The 20,749-nt window shown below is 42.1% G+C and overlaps 1 protein-coding gene across 2 annotated transcripts in view; it reads left to right on the top strand.

Moving 5' to 3' along the window:
• The window catches only part of VANGL1 (VANGL planar cell polarity protein 1), a 76,542-nt gene that overhangs the window by 29,354 nt on the left and 26,439 nt on the right, over positions 1-20,749 (top strand). For both annotated transcript variants that reach the window (XM_021002518.2, XM_021002509.2), the window contains exon 4: positions 5,866-6,473. In XM_021002518.2, coding sequence (XP_020858177.1) covers positions 5,866-6,473 — 608 coding nt within the window. The remainder of the gene's footprint in view (positions 1-5,865; positions 6,474-20,749) is intronic.

The raw sequence follows: 20,749 nt of genomic DNA, 5'->3' as shown, positions 1-20,749 counted from the left end.
CAGTTACAGGACAGAAAGGAGTACTTGTGGTCACAGGCCAGGAAAGGAATAAACACCTCGCCCCTTATCATACCACCTTGGAAGAACTGAAAATTTACAGGTATCTCTGAAAACAGCTGTACAAACCCCTGAGGCTTGGGACAGTACATTCTCCACATTGGAAGCAGACTCTTACCTTAACAAAGAGTTTAAAACTCAAGTAATTGCCTGGGATCATGAGCAAGCAGCGCAAAAAGAGTCAGACTATATTATCTTACTTTGGTGACAAAGAAGATCAAAATTATACAACCAGAAGAACAAAACAAAGTCAATACTCCTACATCCAAAGCCTCCAAGAAAAATATGAATCAGTCCCAGGCCTTGGAAGAGCTCAAAAGGGATTTTGAGAAGCAAGTAAGGGAAGTAGAGGAAAAACTGGGAAGAGAAATGAGAGTGATGCAAGAAAATCATGAAAAATAAGTCAACAGCTTGCTAAAGGAGACCCAAAAAAATACTGAAGAAAATAACACCTTAAAAAATAGCCTAACCCAAATGGCAAAAGAGGTCCAAAAAGCCAATGAGGAGAAGAATGCCCTAAAAAGAAAAATTAGCCAAATGGAAAAGGAAGTCCAAAAGATTACTGAAAAAAATACTTCCTTAAAAATTAGAATAGAGCAATTGGAAGTTAGTGACTTTATGAGAAATCAAGACACTGTAAAACAAATCCAAAAGAATGAAAAATAGAAGACAATGTGAAATATCTCATTGGAAAAACAACTGACCTGGAAAATAGATCCAGGAGAGAGAATTTTAAAATTATTGAACTTCTGAAAGCCATGATCAAAAAAAGAAATTATCAAGGAAAACTGCCCTGATATATTAGAACGAGAGGGCAAAATAGAAATTGAAGGAATCCACAGATCTCCTCCTGAAAGAGATCCCCAAAGGAAAACTCCTAGGAATATTGTAGCCAAATTCCAGAGTTCCCAGGTCAAGGAGAAAATATTACAAGCTGCCAGAAAGAAACAATTCAAGTACTGTGGAAACACAATCAGGATAACACAAGATTTAGCAGCTTCTACATTAAAGGACCGCAGGGCATGGAATATAATATTCCAGAGGGCAAAGGAGATAGGATTACAACCAAGAATCACCTACCCAGCAAAACTGAGTATAATCCTTCAAGGGAAAAATTGATCATTCAGCAAAATAGAGGACTCTCAAGCATTCTTGATGAAAAGACCAGAGCTGAATAGAAAATTTGACTTTCAAATAGAAAGTGACTTATCCAAGGTTTCACAGTAAATGACAAACTGGGATTTGAACACAGAATCCTGACTTCAGTGCATCCCTCTGAATCATAAAATAATAGAACATCAATTTTGAGTAAGACAGAACCTTAGAGTTCATTGAAGCTTGTTAATTTTTGAGCTGAAATTGACCTCAAAGGCAAATTAGTTCAACCCTTTATTTTAAGAAGAAGATAATGAAGCCTAGAAAGTTGAAATGACTTGCCCAAGGCCACAGGTAAATGGGAGAGCTAAGGTTTGAACTCAGGTCCATTAATTCCAAATCTAGCATTCTTTACACTATATCATGCTTTTTTTTCTGAATATACATGGATATTGGCCATTGGACATTTCTCTGGGAGTAGTCAAGAGCCCACTGCTTTCTTCTCCTAAGTTGATCTACAAACTAGATTACATAGTGTGTCCATGTAGCATGGCTCAAAATTTTTTTTTAAAGCAATCCAATCTCTGAAATGTTAAATGACCCTGGGATATGTGAGGGCCACTTTCTAATTATAGGTTTGGACCAGATTTTTTTTTTTTGGAGGGTACTCACCACTGCCCTAGACAGATAACTTCCAGCAAGAGCTGAGCTCTTCTGGTCTATTGCAGGTCCTTGGCAATTATTCTGCAGGGTACCTCTTGAGCATACAGGTATGTATGCTGGTGTGGTTATTATCTCAGCAAAAGAACACTAGTCAATGTTTAGAGTTAGCTGTACATATAGATACATGCCAATAATGATTAAACATATATATGTGTGTATGTATCTCTATGTATATAGACACAAACATATGAAAATGTGTGTGTGTATATATACATATATATATTGTTAGAATATGAACAGTTTTGCTAGGCATAGTCTAGCATAGTCATTTAATTCTACCTGTAAACACTGCAGAAAAAAATTACCATATATAGCCAGTGACCTTATGTTCTCAATGAATTTGTTACCTCAGTTTGGGCAAGATTCTTTTTTCGTATGTTATTTTTTTGAGTTTAAGAACTAATTTTTGTAGTGGTTCTTGGATCTGGACCCCTTTTTGGCTCCTATTTCTCATGGTTCTTGTAGCTTGCCACCCAAATTATCACAAGATCTAAACTTATTTAGTTCAGTTATGACCCAGATATCACTAGCCCCAGGGGACAGTGGATACTGCCTCAATTTCATTTGTGTTTTCCCAGGTGACTCAATTATCATACTTATTGCAAAGAGGTAGCTTGCTTGGTACAATGAAAAGAATAGTAGATTTGGAGTGAGAGAACCTTGGCTTGAACCCTGTCCCTTCTTACCTGTGTGACCATGGGCAAGTAACTTCCCTTCTCTAGTCTACAGTTTCCTCATTTATAAAATAAGGGAGTTGGATTAAATGGCCTTTACTATCCCTTTAGCTGTATATCTGTACTTCACTAAGCCTAGGCATTGATCTCATTTGGGCACATTAATCTATTTTGCCTTTGCATGAGTTTTACAGATTTGCTTTCTATGTAAACCAATGAGGTAAAACTTCCTTGGACACTCAGATTCAGACTGTTGGTGGTTCCTGAATGAGTTTACTGAGCAGTGGAATGACAAGGTGGCTAAAAATCTGAACAGTTGGTTCAAAGTAGATGAGCAATCAAATTACCAAAATAAGAAAGTACTAAAAAAAAAAGAAAAAGGAAAAATTTACTAAGGGGCTTAAGAGCAATTTTCCCTGGCTTGCCTTCCTAGATAAAGTCAAGCTAACAAGCATTTATTAAGTACCTACTACGTGCCAGAAACTGGGCTTGAGGGCTGGGGATACAAAGAAAGGCAAAAACTGCCCCTTCTCTCAAGGAGCTCACAATCTAACGAGAGAGACAATATATAGAACTTTACACACGAACAAGCCACAGACCATATAAATAGGAGGTAATCTCAGAGGGAAGACATTGTGATGAAGGATGCCTGGGAAAGGCTTATTACAGAGGATGGGAGTCTAGCTGAGACTTGAAGGAAGATCAGTAGCAGGAATGAGGAGTGAGACCATTCCAGGCATGGGACAAAATGAATGAAATTGCCTGGAGGTGGAATATCCTGTTGGTGGAACAGCAAGGCGGCCAGTGTTAATGGATGGCAGAATGCATGAAGGAGAGTAAGATGTAAGAGTAGAAAGGTAGGAAGGGGCCAGTTTATGAAGTAATAGGGAACCACTGAAGTTTCCTGAATAGGGGTGTGACATGGTCAGACCTCTACTTTCAGAAGATCAATTTGGTAGTTAAGTGGAAAATGGGCTGGGGTTGGGAGAGACTTGAGGCAGGGAGACCAACCAGCTGGTCATTGCCATAGCTCAGATGTGAGAAGTTGAGGGCATAAACTAGAGTGGGGGCAGTGTCAGAGGGGAGATGGGGACATATACAGTATTATGACAAAGGTAGAAAGGACAGGACTTGGCAATGATTGAATACAGTGAGAGACAGTAAAGAGTCAAAGATGACACTTGGACTACAAGCCTGAGTGACGGGGAGGATGGTAATACTTTCAACAGTAACAGAGAAATTAGGAAGAGAGGTGGATTTGAGGGGGGAGGAGGGAAGGTAATAAGTTCAATTTTGGACATGTTGAGTTTAAGATGTCTGTGGGACATGTAATTTTAAATGTCCAGTTGGACATTTGGAAGTTGGAGATGCGAGCCTGGAGGTCAGCAGAGAGATTATGGCTGAACAGATGGTTGTGAGAATTATCAGCATAGAGATGATTATTGAATTCATGGGAACTGATGAGATCTCCAAGTGAAACAGTGGGGGAAGAAGCCCAGGACAGAGCCTTGGGAGACATACATGGTTTGCAAGGATATACAGCAAAGGAGACTGGGAAGGAACCGTGAGACAGCAGAGAGTAGTGTCATAGAAACCTAGAGACAAGAAAGAATTGAGAAGAGAGTGATTGACAGTGTCAGAGGCTACAGAGAGGTTAAGAAGGATAAAGCCCAAGAAAAGGCCATGAGATTTGACAATTAAAAGATTAGCCAGGTGGTGCAGTGTATAGAGTGCTGAATTTAGAATCAGTTAAGACATGTTCAAAATGGGGATAATAATAGCACCTACTTCCCAGGGTTGTTGTGAGGATAAAATGAGACAAAATTTGTAAAGTCCTTTGCCACTCTTAAACTGCTACACATTTGCTATTTTACATAGATATAGTTTACTCATGTATAATTTATATATATGAACACATACATACATACGGCACTTAGTCCTCTACCCCATCCTCGTCTACCTCTGCAATTACCACAGAAATTGACAATGGTCAGATCAGGAAGGCAGGAATTCTGATAAAACCTCCAGAGCACCCATTTCCCATCATTTCGGTCCTTTATGACTCAGGGGGACAAGGAAGCCATACTAATAAATCAAGCCTTCATTCCCTGGGCCAAAAAAACCAGTCCAATCTACATAAAACAGGTGCTGCTCCTACCATACCATGACACAAAGCATTCACCCAGATCATTTGTATTCCATTTTTAACCCCCCCCTCCCGCATTTTACCTACATAGGATTATAGTTTACAGGGCCTATTTATTCTTCTTCATGGATAGTCCTAATGAGATTGCTCTGTATGATTTTATAGCTTCTGGAATATTGAAAGTTAACTGCAAAAATAGCCAGATGCCAGGGAGAGGTGACAGCTTTGGGATTATGACTTGGGGGAAACAACTGAAGAATTAAAAAAACTAGACATGAGAACTAAATGTATAGTAGCCTGGAACCATTTAGTATGGGGGAGAACTATCCCTGTACACCATAATACCTATTGAAAAGCATCATTATCTTAGAATAATATCATTGATATTAATAATGAGCATAAGATAATAAGATTGAGAGATAAGAAGGACCTTAGAGATCTTCTTGTCCAAACTCCTCTTTTTTCTGATTTGGGAACTCAGGCCCCAAGAATTGAAATGACTCGCCCAATGTCACATATGCTTCTTTGACTCCAAATCCAGCTAACCCTGAGTCATCAAGAAAATATTGTTATTTTCACTCTATTAAGAACCTCTCCCCCTAAAATTTAGTGTTCAAAGAAGTCATCTTTAATTACATAGCAAACATTCTTCCATTCCCACATGATAATTGAGGAATATTTCTGGGTATTCTACTGATGGCTCATTATACCTCCAAACACTTCCTAGCTATTACAAATGACATGCTAGTAACTAATTAGTGGTATAAGGGAAAGATCATTGGCTCCAAAGTCAAGAAGACTTGGGTTTAAATCCCTCTTCTGATACTTCATTTCTCTGTGACCTTGAACAAGTCATTTCATTTCCCTGGACCTTAGTTCTCCTCACCTATAAAATGAGGGCTTTGGACTGGATGTCTTCTGAGGTGGCTTCTAGCTCAGCAGAATGAATGGAGTCCCCAAAGTGGGACGGGCTGCCTCGGAAGAGGAGGGGTTTCTCCTCGCTAGAACTCCCAAAGCAGGGTCTAGATGACCTGCTCTTGGGGATATTTTGGAGGCAGAGAATTTACTGATCAGGGATGGGTTGGGTACTGTGGCTTCTGAGGAACGACTTCTCCTCTGAGGTTTGGTCAGCGGTGATTGATTCACATTGCCTTTTGTGCTCTGCATTAGGATGACAACTGGGGAGAAACCACCACAGCCATCACTGGCACCTCGGAACACAGCATCTCCCAGGAGGACATTGCTAGGATCAGCAAGGACATGGAGGATAGCGTTGGACTGGATTGCAGACGCTACCTTGGCCTGACAGTGGCGGCAGTCTTAGGTCTTCTTGTTTTCCTCACCCCCATTGCCTTCATTCTCTTACCTCCAATTCTATGGCGGGATGAGCTGGAACCGTGTGGCACAATATGTGAAGGGCTCTTCATCTCAGTGGCGTTTAAACTCCTCATCCTTCTCATCGGGACCTGGGCCCTCTTTTTCCGTCGTCAGACGGTGGAAATGCCTCGGATCTTTGTGTTCCGGGCCCTTTTACTGGTCCTCATTTTTCTATTTGTGGTTTCCTATTGGCTTTTCTATGGTGTCCGCATCCTGGACTCTAGGGACCGAAATTACCAGGGCATTGTGCAATACGCGGTCTCCCTTGTGGATGCCCTTCTCTTCATCCATTATCTAGCAATTGTGCTGCTAGAGCTCCGGCAGCTCCAGCCCATGTTCACGCTGAAAGTGGTCCGGTCAACTGACGGCGAGTCACGCTTTTACAGTTTGGGAAACTTGAGGTAAGTTGAGAAATTCAGGAAAATTAAATGTTGTGGCCTGCTAGAAAACAGCTGGTCTGCTTGTGATGTGATAAAGCACGGGATTCTGATGTCTATCTTTTCTTGTGTGCTGAGTGATATGGGGAGGAGGCAGCTGCTGCATCTCGTTTATATTAGAGGTGAGGGGCTTACCATCTAACTTTTACAGCAGGTAGTTGTTCTGCAGAGTGGTAGTTAAGAGTCTGGGTGTGCTGTTTAAAGTGGGTCCCAGAATCAGCTCAGACACATTAGCCATAGGCTACTGAACCCTACTGTAGAGTGTCAGGTGCATGAGTGATAACTGTTAGAGATGGATATAACAGGCAGAAGTCATTTAGAACTGAATGCACAGTATACCAGAGTCTTGGAGATGAAGGGGACCAGCTGAGACATATACCTGGCCAAGAGTCCCTTCTTTCCACGGTATACGCTAATCAGCAGTCATCCATCCAGTCGTTCTTCAAAAACTTCTTTCTAGTACTTTAGATGAGTATGTGTTTAGGCAGTGCATGACAGCTGTCAAGGTGCTCAGGGTTGGCAAAGGTACATGAAAGGGTCTGATGACAACTGGCATTCCGTTTAGTAGCTAGGAATGCAGCCAGGACTCAAGCTGGAGCCAAGGCCAGCCGCCTCCCAAATGAGCACATTTCCATCAATTTTGTGACATCTTTTGATTCCTGCGGTCACTCTTGAACTCATGGTACTTCATCTTATAATAATGATTGAGGACCGGACAGCCCAATGGAGAACACTAAGTCACATTCTGAAAGCAACTGAAAAAAACTGTTATGTAGAAAAAGGAATTGTTGCATATTGCTCCAGGAGGCAGAATTAGGACTGATGGGTAGGAGTTCCAGGGATAACATAAGAATGGTTGGTAGTGGCAATATTATGAATTTGTTCATGTTTCCCAAACCTATTGGGGCAGCATGGCTTTGGAGAAATGGGAGGTGAGGCAGGGAGTGGGGGTGAAGGGGAAGGGGAGGGAGAGATTTCCTAATCACAATTAAAAGAATATTGCCTTAGGAAGCTATCCCTGTTGTAGTCACAAGTGTAAATGCCAACAACTGTGGGATCTCATCAAGTAGCCACAATGGTCAGTGAGTAGAATTGTATGTGGAAGGCAGGATTGCAGCCAGCCATTTAAGTTCACGACAAAATAATCATCCATTAGTAATCATCCATCTATTCCCCTATTCCCCAGCCCCCAATGCCAACTCCTCAGTCTCTGCTTGAAAATGATTCATCTCAGGGGTTCTAGCTTGTAGCAAAGTCCACACTTTCATCTTCTCTGCACATCTCTGTGGAGAAGTCCATGGGAGAAGTCTGCTCCTTTGCTCATTCTTCTCCAATTTGATTTTTACTAACTAGTCTCTCTTGTTCCTTTTTTTTCTTTTCTTAAAAATTTTATTAATTTATTTTGATTTATCAACAATCACTTCCATATGCTTTTGGGTTTAAAATTTTTCTCCCCCTTCCTCCCCACCACCCTCTCCAAGATGGTGCACAATCTGGTATAGGCTATACATTTACATTCCTTTTAAACATTTTCACATTAGTGAAGTTGTAAGTAAAAATTAAAACCAATAGGAGGGACCATCAGAAAGAGGAAACAAAACTCAACAGAAGAGAAAAAAAATGGTAGTGATTCAACTTTCATAGTTCTTTCTTTGGATGTGGATAACATTTTCCATCATGAGGCCTCTGGAGATGTCTTAGATCCTTGTAATGCTGAGAAGGGTTAAGTTTATCAATATTAGTCATCGCACAACGTGGCTGTTATTGTGTGCAAAGTTCTCTTGGTTCTGCTCACTTCACTCAGCATCAGACCATACAAGTCTTTCCAGGTTTTTCTGAAGTCAACCTGTTCATCATTTCTTATAGCACAATAGTATTCCATTACATTCGTACCACAACTTGCTCAGCCATTCCTCAATTGATGGGCATCCTCTGAACTTCCAATTCTTTGCCACCACAAAAAGAGCTGCTATAAATATTTTTGTACATGTGGGTCCTTTTCCCATTTGTATGATCTCTTTGGGAAATAGTCCTAGAAGTGCTATTGCTGGGTCAAAGGGTATGCACATTTTATAGCCCTTTGGGCATAGTTCCAAATTGTTCTCCAAAATGGTTGGATCATTTCACAACTCCACCAACAATGTGTTAGTGTTCTAATTTTCCACACCTTCTCCTACGTTTATCATTTTGCTGTTTTGTCATGTTGGCCAATCTGATAGGTGTGATGTGGTACCTCAGGGTTGTTATGATTTGCATTTCTCTAATCAATAATGATTTAGAGCATTTTTTCATATGACTATAGATGGCTTTAATTTCTTCATCTGAGAACTGTCTGTTCATATCCTTTGACCATTTATCAATTGGGGAATGGCTTGTATTCTTATAAATTTGTCTTAATTCTCTATATATTTTAGAAATGAGGCCCTTATCAGAAATAGTCTCTCTTGTTTCCACACAGAGACCATGGTAAAGTAGAATGGATAGGTTAGAGAAAAGGGGACTTGTGTGGCATTCTGCCTCATTAGCCATCACTTCATTCTGTCAGCGCTCAGACCTAAATCTGGGACAGGATAGGGTAGGTACCAGTGGAGGAGTCAGCATGGAAGGCCACTGTGAAAATCAGGGCTGTTACCCTGGGCCAGATGTGGGCTACACAGCCCACAAATCCTTGGGGTAAGTCTGACCCAAGACAGCAGGAGCTGGAAAAGCCACTAAGCCAGAAATATACCTTCTAAAGAGTCTTGCAAAGTTCAGGGGGAAAAAAAGATTTAAATGTTTAAGCATTACATAAGGGGAAAAAAAACTATAAAAGGAATCTGAGAGATTCAGAATAGCATATCCTTTTTCTCTGTCCAGCCAAACTAGAATCACAGGTCTCTGCATTTTATTTAAGGCTGCTCCTGTGGGACTGACCTGTTTTTATGCTTTAGTTGCACAGCTGAGGTGACTTTTTTTGCAAAGGACTTCTGGCAAATTGGCCTGGAACATCTTTCATAGTCTTTTTTGGTTGTTCTGAGAGTCAGTTTCCCTATCTTGCTTCAGCTGGAAATTCAGCAGCCACTCATGATCCTGATCCAAGTGCCAGTTGGCACAGAAGTGGCTTTATTTTTCTGACCTGGACTGACTTGTTCCTTTGGCAGCCTGATGGCCCAGGAGCTCACCGTACTAGTGCCAGACTTAGTGTGGGTACTTTATTGCCTTTAGCCCTGTTGCAGCTCAAGTGACCCAGTGATTTCTAGCATTGGGCTTGGAGTCAGGAAGACATAAGTTCAGATCCTGGTGTTTACTTACTAGCTGTGTGGCCCTGGAAAAAATCACATAACCTCTGTTTGCCTCAGTTTTCTCAGCTGTAAAATGGACTTAGTAAGACCACGTGCCTCCCAAGGTTATTGTGAGGCCAAAATGAGATAATATTTGTATTTGTTAAACCACAAAGCACTATGTACATGCTAACTGTTATTAGATATTGCAAGTGTGTACCACCATACCGAACAAAAGCTCAGTTTTTAGGTTGATCTAGGATAAGTGGTCATCTTTCTTAAAAGCTTCAAGTATAGCCAGCCCAGCTGAGTTTAGAGAGAGATTCTTCCTCAAAGCATCATAGATAAAGAGCTGGAAGGTCATCTGTTCCAACCTGCTCATTTCATAGATAAGGAAACTGAGGCCCAGAGATTGTTCAAGGTTACCTGGGCCATCCAGGTTCTCTGATCCCAAATCCAGCATTCTTTCCACAGTACCCTGGTACCTGCCTTGAAGACCCTTAATAATCATGTTAAATGATGTTCACCGTAGCTTTTTTCTATGTAAAGATTTCTAGCTAAACTGACCAAAAATTTGGTGATTTTTTTTAAGGGTAAACTCTCAGCTGGACTGTCTGGAGCAGGGGTGAGAAACCAGCAGCCTCAAGGCCACATGTGGCCTTCTGGGTCCTTGGGTGCAGCCCTTTGACTCCAAACTTCATAGAACAAATCCCCTTAATAAAAGGGTGTGTTGTGTAAAGCTTGTACTCGTGTGGCCTCAAGGCTGAAAGTTCCCCACCCCTGGCTTTTCTAAGAGAGCAATTCTTTTTCCAGGTGTTCCACATAACAGAGGAGTTGCTATAATGACTTCAGACTTGTGGTTTTAGCCATCATGGTGTGTCTAGGCATGACCAGTCTTAAGCCAGCATTTTAGCTGTGCTTTACCCACTGAAAGATGACCATTTATGAAAAAGATATAACCGTTGACTGCAAATTAAAAAAAAAAAGCTAGTATTCTCAAAGAAGCTTCTTTTGAAAGTACTTTTCCCACAGCGAGAGTTCAATTGTGAGCTTGTCCTGGTAGTGTTCAGAAAGGGACATTTATGTTTCTTGGTGACTTTGGGTCCAGAAACAGGAGGCAACTGTTGTCAGTGAGCAGACTCTAACTCCAGTGGAGACAAAGCTAAGTTTGTCACCCCTCCAGCTCCCGTTCACATGCTCTCCAGCTCTGGCCGGGCCCTGGCTTTTTTTTTTTTTTTGGTGAACGCTTGGTTTTCAAATTAGAAACTTATGGGGGAGGCTCCCTGGGGAGCTTAAAGTTACTCTAATAATTTGGAGAGACAGCCAGCCGCTGACTGAACCTTTGTGTCTGTTAGTTAATCCCAGGGCTAAGGAATAATGGACACGGTGATTGCTCAGACCGGGTGAACACTTCTCTTTGTTAGCATGATGGAAAGGGCTCTGGTCTGGAAATGGAGAGACCAGGGTTCTGGTCCTGGCTGTATGGAAGACCTTGGACAAGTTGTTTACTCTGAGTTATAGTGAAGAGACATTTATAAAGTGCCTGCTCTATGCCAGGCACTGTGCTAAGCTCTGGGGATATGAAGAAAAGTATAAGAAGGTCCCTGCCTTCAAGGAGCTTACAGTCTAAAAGGGGAGACACCATGTAAAGAGAAGCTGAAAAGTTAAGGGTGGGTGAGAAAAGGGAGGAGGGGCTAACTAGCTCTGGAGTGTAATGAAATCTTGTGGCCCCAGGGTGGAAAATGGAGGTGACTTCATTTTATAGAATGTTGAGTTTCTGTTGATTATAAAGTCCAGGAAAGCAACTGCTTGGGAGTAAAGAGGTGAATTCACTGGGCTGCCCTCCTTAAATGGTGGAGGATCTGAGAGGAGCTCTTTAATGCTTCTACCTTCTTCCCTCAGAGGGAGGGAGGGATGGAGGGGCTCCAGGGGCAGGGGGTACTGAGGAGGTGTGACTTTCAGAGTTGATTTTATCTTGAAGAATGAGGAGTTTCTAGAGATCGTGAAGCTCAGGAAAGCATCTGAGTAGGACATGTGGTTTATCAGACAGTAGTTAGCCTGGAGATAAGAAGATCTGGAGAGAAAGGATAGGGGGAATGGGGAGGGACCATGAGCAGTACTTTCAAAAGCTAGGGTATCAGACCCCCCAGAGGGCAGAAAAAGGTGGAAGTCATGGGGAGGAAGATTTTGGCTTAATGGAAGGAAAACCCTTCTAACAGGTAGAGCTGTCCCAAAGTAGAATGGTCTGGTTGGGTTGGTGATGAATTACCTATCCCCGAAGGTCTTCAAGGGGAAGCTAGAAGACTCTGTGCTAGGGATGGTGTAGAGGGACTTTCTGTTGCCATGTGACTTGAACTAGATGGCCTCTGACCTTTCATAATTCTAAGTGCCTTTAATTTTTTTGACCCTCAGTTTCCCCATCTGTAGAGTGAGGAAGCTAGAAGATTTCAGAGGTTCCTTCCAAATTCTAAATCTGCCTGTCTTAAGTTTCTTGCCAGTCCTATTACTTAAATTGGGATGAAAGCATCTAATCAATATCTCTCCATTCTCAATTTGCAGATGATGGTGTTTTAACTTTAGGCGTATTACCTTAGGCAAGTCACTTACCTAGTTTGCTTCAGTTTCCTCATCTATAAAACGAGCTGGAGAAGGAAATGGCAAACCACTCTAGTATCTTTGCCAAGAAAACCCCCAGCGGGGTCATGAAGAGTCAGATACAACTGAAAAACAGTTACATAATTTCAAAGACAATCACCTTTTCATCCACAGGAACCCCTTCCCATAGTCTCTTAGGCACGCCCCCAAGACAGCACTCTCTTTCTCTGTTTGTAAAGGAAGCTCGACAAAACAACAGTGGTACATCTGCTACTGAGGTCCCTTCCTTGTGTAATTTCTCTTGGGGGTAAGATCTCTGAGGTGTAGGTTCTATCTCAGTCAGGGAGGGTGAAATTAAAGTCATGGACTCATGTGTTCTTCCAGTCCTAGACATTTTCCCCCAAATCAATCAAGGGTCAGCAGCATCTTTTTGGGGGTGGGGTGGGGAGGGGTGAGCTCCAGTAAAAGGTTTCTTTCTAACACTCTTCACTTCTTTAAAATAAGTGGACTCTTTATGCTGTAGACATTTGTGCTTGGCTAGGGAGGCAGAAGGACCTATATTAACTGTGCAGGCTTTTATTCAAGTTATTTAAAACATAATGGACAGTTTTAAAAGCTTAAATTCTCAGGGAGTATGTGCTTTTGTTGTTAATGGTAATCCAATATGAATATTTTGTACCCCTCCAAAATATGAATAAGGTATTGGCAGACCCTAAGATCTGTGGGAGCTAAATTGTCAGTGCATGTGTTAGGGATCAGAATCTAAATATATTTTGGATTTGAGGGATTATTAGGGAGGAAATAGAGCTGCCGTTAGTGGTTAGCTTCTGTGGTGTTTGTTAAAAGGGGCTTTGATGAGAATGAAAGGTTCTGGACAGTGATCTCTTCTGTTTGTACAGCTGCCTCCTGGGCAGGGACCAGGAATGGAGACTTCCCTTCCCGACCTCTGCTTATGGGCCTCACCTGATATGGAGGGGAAACAAGGCAATCTCTCTGACCTAGCCCCTTTGTATGCTCACCGTAGAATGCAAGGGTCAATCATTAATTGAGGGGGAAAGTATCCACTTTAACTAGAGCTGGTATGAACATCTGTCCAAAGAACTGATAAGAGGCTTGGAGGGTAATAATTTAGGATTTGTCATGGTGCCCCAGCCTAGACATTGTATTTATGACATGATTCTAGCCTTCCAAGAATTTCTGCCCTCCTACCACCTTCACCATCAGACTCAGAGTCTTCTCCATCTAATTATCGTCTATAGTTCTCAGCTACTTTAATAGCCACATTGATGTCCCTTCTAATATTCTCATCTCATAGTTTTTCCATGTTATGCCTATTTTCATTCCAATTGGCTGTGCATCGTTATGGCCATGTTAGACCTCATTATCAGTGAATATTCTTCTACACCTTTCTTCCTTCCCAAACCTTGAATTCTGACCATTTTCTCTAAGAGTGTAAGCTCCTAACACTGTTGTTTCTATTGAATGTGCTGCCAAGTTCCAGACTTAGATTTCCCAGTCATTTATTATATTTCTCTTATGTAAAATGCTACTTTATTTCCCAACCTGCTAAACCAGAGTACTCATCCTCTGAATGTCCTCTGTTTTCCTAACTCTCTGTCTTTGTTCATACCATTCCCTGTGCCTGGATGAAATATCTTCCTTCCCTTCTCTGCCTCCCCTCCTCATCTTTTAAGGCCTAGTTCAGAGGACATGTCCTTCATGAAACCTTTACTTCTTTCATCTACCACCATTAACAAGTGGTATTTTCCGGGGTTTTACTTTAATTATTTCTTTATAGACAGATGTAAATTATTTTTTTTAAAGAGGCTAATTTAGGCCTGATGTCAGGAAAAAACTTCCTAATAGTTACAACTATCCAGAAGTAGAATGGGCTGTTCCTGGTGGTAATGGGTTCCTCTTCACTGGAGGTCTTTAAACAAAAACTAGATGGCACCTTGTCAGATGTATTATAATAAGATTTTTTTTTTTGGTGGAGGGAAATTGGACTGTATCACAATGTCACAGATTTAGATTTGAAAAGTACCTCATGTCATATGACCTCCTTACTTTTCAAGCAAGAAAACTGAGGTCCAAGGAAATTAAATGACTTTCCCAAGGTCACATAGGTAGTGTCAGAATCAGAACTTGAACCCAGGTCTTCTGACTTCTGGAGCCAAAGTGCTTTCGACTGTATGCTTCTGGAGTCCTTTCCAACTCTTAAATTCCATAATTCCTTTCACTTTTCCTAATACTTGATTATCTCTTATGCCTTACCCTTTGTTTACCTTATCTCTTATGCCTTACCCTTTGTTTACCTATCTCCTCTTCCCTTGTAAGGTCCTAGAGATCAGAGAACATGAACTTAATGCATAAATGAATGAAAGTACCCACCACATAGTAAATACCCAATAAATAATTCATTTTGATATTCATTAGTAATAAATAGTCATTGTTAAGAAGGAATGATCAGCCCCATTTCTCTGCCCTAGACCTGTACCATACAACCCTGCCCCGGGTGGGTCTCTTCTTTGTGGGTCCAATTCAGTTTGGATGGGTTTGGGTTCAGAATGCATGATCCCTGTAGATTTCACATCCGTCACTAATCCTGCTGGGGTCAGTCATCTTAGATAAGGAAATCATCAAGAATCCTAGGTGCGTAACAATGTTTATTCAGGACCAACCTTTGAGGAGTTTTGTATATGGATCATGTATGGATGAATGTAGGCTCCTACCTATCCCAGTAATGTGAGAGGCTTTTCATAATGAGAATGCTTCCTGTTAAGCACTCTCTGAATACTTCCCAAGGTCTTAGCCCACATTGGAATGTCTGTATGTGTGTATACGTATATACACATATGTGTTATATGTATATATGTATGTGTAAACACCTAATACACATGCATGCGCACATCATTCTTCTCCAGGGGCTCCTTTCATTAGCAGGCCAGGTTCCAAGCCAGTACTACTAGGCTGCTAAGAACCCTAAGAACTTGGTATCTACTACTTTTTCTCATGAGCCCCTACCTGTGTGTTTCAACTGAACAATTTGTCATCCAAACTTACTTTTTTTTGGGGGGGGGTTGGGTTCCCCCCCCCCGAGGCAATTGGGGTTAAGTGACTTGCCCAGGGTCACACAGCTAGTAAGCGTCAAGTGTCTCAGGCTAGATTTGAACTCAGGTCCTCCTGACTCCAGGGTCCTATCCACTGTGCCACCTAGCTGCCTCCAGACTTAGCTTTTACTAAAGGTATTTGTAGTAAGAGCAATTTGTACAAAAACATTTCCCCCTAAAAAGGGGGCATACTTTCCCCTTATACATAAAATCCTGGGGGAGGGCAGGCTCAGACTTTAGGGACAATGATATCAAGGCCCACGCTGTGGAATTCTCACATGCCACTTGACTCCTGGTTAATGACTTTTTTGCTTTTCTCCCTTTCTCTACTACTTTTCTCCCTTCAGGGAATCCTCATAAGGTTCCTCTTAAGAACAGTGCTCCTCTGGGTTCCAGGGATCTCATTCTGTCCTCCTAAAAGGAGGTCACATCCCCTGAAGCAGAGTCCTCCCTTGGGTAGTTGTCTATCAAGAGAGATCAGAAGAGAAAAAGAAAAAAAACTCTTTTCTTCTTCACAGATGATTCCCTCTCAGGGACTTGGCTGGCAATCCTCTAACTATTGGACTGCCTGATTCTGAATTGGCCTGCTGTTTTATGCATACTAGGTCCAGGGATAGGACGTGGTTGTTTTTTTTTTTTTCAGCCAATCACAGGATCCCTCCTGATAGGCATCATTTGCCCTTTCATCTAGTAGCCCCCAAAATCCCACAATGCTTTCAAATTAATTAAGGGCTTGTCTATACATTGAGATAAGGTAATAGGAAATCCCTTAATATCCAGTTGGTTGGCTCTGCTGACTGATTTAATTTAAGGTGTCTGTGCCTTCTGTGATCACAAACTGGGATGAGAGTAAAATCCTACCTTACATAGAGAATCATCCTTGTTTCCAAAAAACTACGGTAATCATTTCACCTTTGATGCGCTTACTTTCTTTTGCAGTGATTTAGTTCAGTGAGTTATAACTTTGGGGCATGAAGGTATTTTTTTAGGAAAGAAAAAAGTACCACAGCCTGGGCTGCAGAAGACAGTTGTTGTTAAAGCTTCCTTCTTGAAGAGGACCAGTGACATCAGGAGGGTGATGTCTTGACTTGTAAGTGAATTGGATTTAAGTGAGGCAGGGCTGTGCAAAGTCCCTGGAAGCCTGGACACAGAGGCATGATTACCCCAGGCCTACTTTAGTGGGAAAACTCATGAGCTGTCACAGGGAGAGAAAGGCTCTTTGGTAGATACTCCCCACATGGGAGAAGGCTGCCAGAATCTTCCTGACAGCAGGACAGGGAAGAGAAGTAACAAGAGAGACATAGTGTCAATGGCCAGATGAGCCATTCGGAAAGAAAAAGCCTTGTCAGGATTGTCAGGGAGAGCAGACACATGAATGCAGAACCAGCCTGCTGTATCATGCAGGCATACCCAAGGGGCTGCTCGAACATCTGGCTGCTTCTGCTGTGTGGTTTGCAGAGGCTAAAAGGAACCCGCATGGATGTTAGCTGGAAACCATCCCCCACGCCCAGGTACTACCTCCTGTCCCCACTCCCAGCAGCCCAGAGTGAACACATTGGGGGTGGGGTATTGCCCTGGACCTCCACTTAAAATGGGGATACTTCTGTGGGTGAAGATCTTGTTTCCACTGATGTATTTGATTGTCAGAACCTTAGTTACCCATGGTTACCAGGTAGTGTAGCAGGGAACCGCACCAGCATTGCAAATAAGAGAACCGGGGTTCAAATCCTAAATTTCTGTAGGCCTCAGTTTCCTCCTTTGTGAAATAAATGAATTGGACAAGATTACTCCATTTCTAAGGGCCCTTCTAGCTCTAAATCAGTCTTGGGAATATGTTCCAGAAAGTAGATTTCCTTCTTTTCCCTTCCCTGCTTCTGCCAGGTGGAGGGGAGGCTTTTTGGCACCTTGAAATTTGGGGTTGGGGAAGGGATGTTGAGCTCAATGCTGGTTTCACCTTCTAGGGCATAGATTCTTAACTTTGGGTCTGTAAAGTTGTTTTTTTTTTTATTTAGATACCTGTATTTCCACATAATTGCTTTCCTTTGTAATCCCACCTATTTTATTTAATGCATTTAAAGAATTCTCCTAAGATTCCATAGACTTCACCAGACTGACTGCCAAAGAGGGCCATGACACAAGGCAAAGATCAAAGAGCTCTGGTGTGGTGGGCTAAAGGTTACTCTGTGGAGAGCCATGACCAGATTCTTCTCCACAGAACCTGGGGGGGGGGTGCCTAGAAATGATTGCTGACCCATTGGGTGGTATTCATGGGTCTTGTCCAATCCTGTTACATGTCATTAGGAACTAAAAATTGTCTGTCTTCATTAATGTTTGGTAACTGAATTACTGAGGCACAGAGTGAGAAAGAGAATTCTAAGTACTCCCATTTAAAGAGCTTTTTAAGGTTTCTGAAGTACTTTATGTATATTTCATGGGCTCTCACATTTAAAGCTGGAAGAAATTTTAGAAATAATTGAGGCCAACACCCTCATTTTGCAGATAAGAGAACCGAGAGAGTTAAGTGAGTTGCCTAAAGTCCCACAAGTAGCAAGTGGCAGAGGCAGGCTTTATGTAAATTAATCAAGCATTTTTATGTGCCTACTATACACCAGGCACCATACTAGATGCTGGGGGCAGGGGGCAAAGACCAAAAAGAGGTGGTCCCTGCCTTCAGAGACTTTACATTCTATCAGGGGAATCAATATATACATATATAACTATATACTATATATGTATGTATGTAATATATGTGTGTATATGTCTATGTGCATACATATATACATGTAAGTATGTACATGTGGGTGTGCATATATGTATCTATATAGAAACATAATTATATCTGTGTGTGTGTGTGTAGCAGTGCATTATATGAATGAGGATCTGTGCCTTTCCCAGTTCTCCCCCTCCCCCACCTGCTAATGCCTTCTTCTGAAAGGTTCCCTTCCATCTACACACTAAATGTCTTGTATATACCTTGTTTACATGTGGTTTTCCCCATTAGAATGTGAGCTCCTTGATGGTGGGGATTGTGTTTTTGCCCTTCCCCCCCTCCCCCAAATCCCAGCACTCAGCACAGTGTCTGGCACAGAGTAAGCCCTTAATAAATGCCTGTTGACTTGCTTTGACTTGCTGTATAAATGTGAATTTATTATTGTCGTCCTAATAGTTTTGCCAGTGCTAATGATGTCTTACTTGGTGCTGTTTCCCCTTGTTATCTCTTGACCTGAGGCTCAGCCCTTTCCAAGTTTAGAATCTGTGAGCTTTTGTTTCCTGGCTTCCTTCCTTTTGGGCACCCACTGAAATAGATGAATTTGTGATTTTAGCTTTCAAAACAACGCATAAGGATGAGGAGGAAAAGAAAAAAAAGAAAAGAAAAAACCCACTAGCTCATCAGTTAACAAATGGGTTTGGGAGGGTCTGCAGAGAGAGCTCCTGACTTTTAAAGGGCCTCAGAGTGGAATGACAGGCTTTTCTGGGATTCCAGTTGTTTAAGTCCCTTTCCATTCTCCAGGCCACTGGCCCTCCCACCCCCCATCTCCTTCTAACTCATCTTACGGCCCTTTATCTGGAGGTCAGGAGGAGGCTTCAAAGCACAGGCCAAAGGCATTTTATGGCTCCTGGGGCTGGCCCCTGAAGCTCCTGTGTGACTCACTGGTCACACAGCCGCTAGCCAGGATGGGCTTGGCCTCCTTAGCCCTGGGGAATCTGACTTTCAGGCTTTTTTCTGCTTCCTGTGTGGCCTTTAAAGACTTTGATCCTGTGTACCTTCAGGTCAGTTCTGGGATGTGCCTGGGGGTTTTCACAAACTTGCTGGGACTTTGTTACCAAGCCTCCCCACCCCATCCAAACTGCTGGGAGGAAATTGTTCTCATTTTAAAGATGTCTGGGTCTTATAGACAAAGGTTTACCCTTGTCCTCCATCCCCCAAGTTCTTTCTCTGTATTGAGAAAGGAAATTGCCCCTTATCCAAACCAGTTGGGGGGGTGGATTTCACCGGAAAGGTTTGAGAGGAAAGAGCCTCAATTGGTCTCAGCGCACCCCACCCCCACCTTTGAATTTTAATTTTTTTTCTAGGGAGAAATTTTAATTATTTTTCTAAAGAGGCAAATTTAGGCTTGTAGGAAAAAAGTAGCTTCCTAACCATTAGAGTTGTCCAGATATGCACTGGACTGGGTGGAGTGGAATTGGGGGGGACTAGTGTGGAAGAAGGGGAGGAGTGGGTCCCCCCTTCCTGTCAAAGGTCTTCAAGTAGAGGTGGAATGATTGCATCATGGGATATGTACTCGGTGTGCCAGGACTACCGCAGGTGTGTTGTATTGGGGGATTTTGTGGGGGAGTGTAGGTTGGATTTAAATGATCGTTAGGGTCCTTTTCAGCTTGGAAATTCAGGGAATGCATTGGCTGTCTGTTGATTTATTGCATGTATAGCATTTATTAGGATTGTATAGAGTCACAAAAGGAAAACTGGAAGATACCAGGGCCCTGTCTCCCAAGAATTTTTATTCCTAAAAGTGTTACATGTATGTATTTCATTTGATCCTCACATTGGTCCTGTGAAAACTACTCCCCATTCTACAGATGAGGAAATTTAGACCCAACACACTAAGTGACTTGCCCAGGGCCACACAACTAGTAAATGTCTGAGGCAGGATTTGTACTCAGGTTTTTCTGACTCCAAAGGCCACTGTTCTCCTATGTCTCCTAATTGCCTCCTATAGAAAGGGCAGGGGGGTAATGTAGAGAGACTTGGAGTTTAAAGTTCTAGAGGTTGAATTCCAGGACCGTAGGCCTGGAGAAGTCATTGTTGCTCGGTGACCTCATCCATACAGTGGGAATACTACTGCTTTGCATAACTTGCCCTGTTGGGTTGTTTTGTGGAAAATTTAATTGCTGACCTCAAAGCGCTATAGAGTCAAGTCAACAAACATTCATTCAACACCTATGTTGTTGTGCCAGGCATCATACTCAATGTGAATTATTCTGAAAGGAGAGGCAAGAAAGATGATTTTAAAATGAAAATAAAATGGTAAGTGAAACAGTGCATCAGTCAGCAATGGTCACCGACTGTTCCAGGCTAGAAGAATGAGTACTTCAGCAGAAGTCGTGGGTTCCAGGAACTGGAGGTTTTTAAGCAAAAACCGAATGATCATTTGTCGGTGATGTTGTAGAGAGATTAGACTCAGTGGCCTGTGTGACTTCACTTCCAGCTCTTGAAAGTCTCCAGTTCTGGTACTGTAATGGATGTATAGATACAGTTTTCAGATGTTTACCAATT

The sequence above is a fragment of the Phascolarctos cinereus genome, unplaced genomic scaffold (genome assembly GCF_003287225.1).
Source record: "Phascolarctos cinereus isolate Bilbo 61053 unplaced genomic scaffold, phaCin_HiC Scaffold_5;HRSCAF=322, whole genome shotgun sequence".
Lineage (NCBI taxonomy): Eukaryota > Metazoa > Chordata > Mammalia > Diprotodontia > Phascolarctidae > Phascolarctos > Phascolarctos cinereus.
Note: the sequence above shows the minus strand (reverse complement) of the source record. Positions and strands in the feature narration are given on the sequence as shown.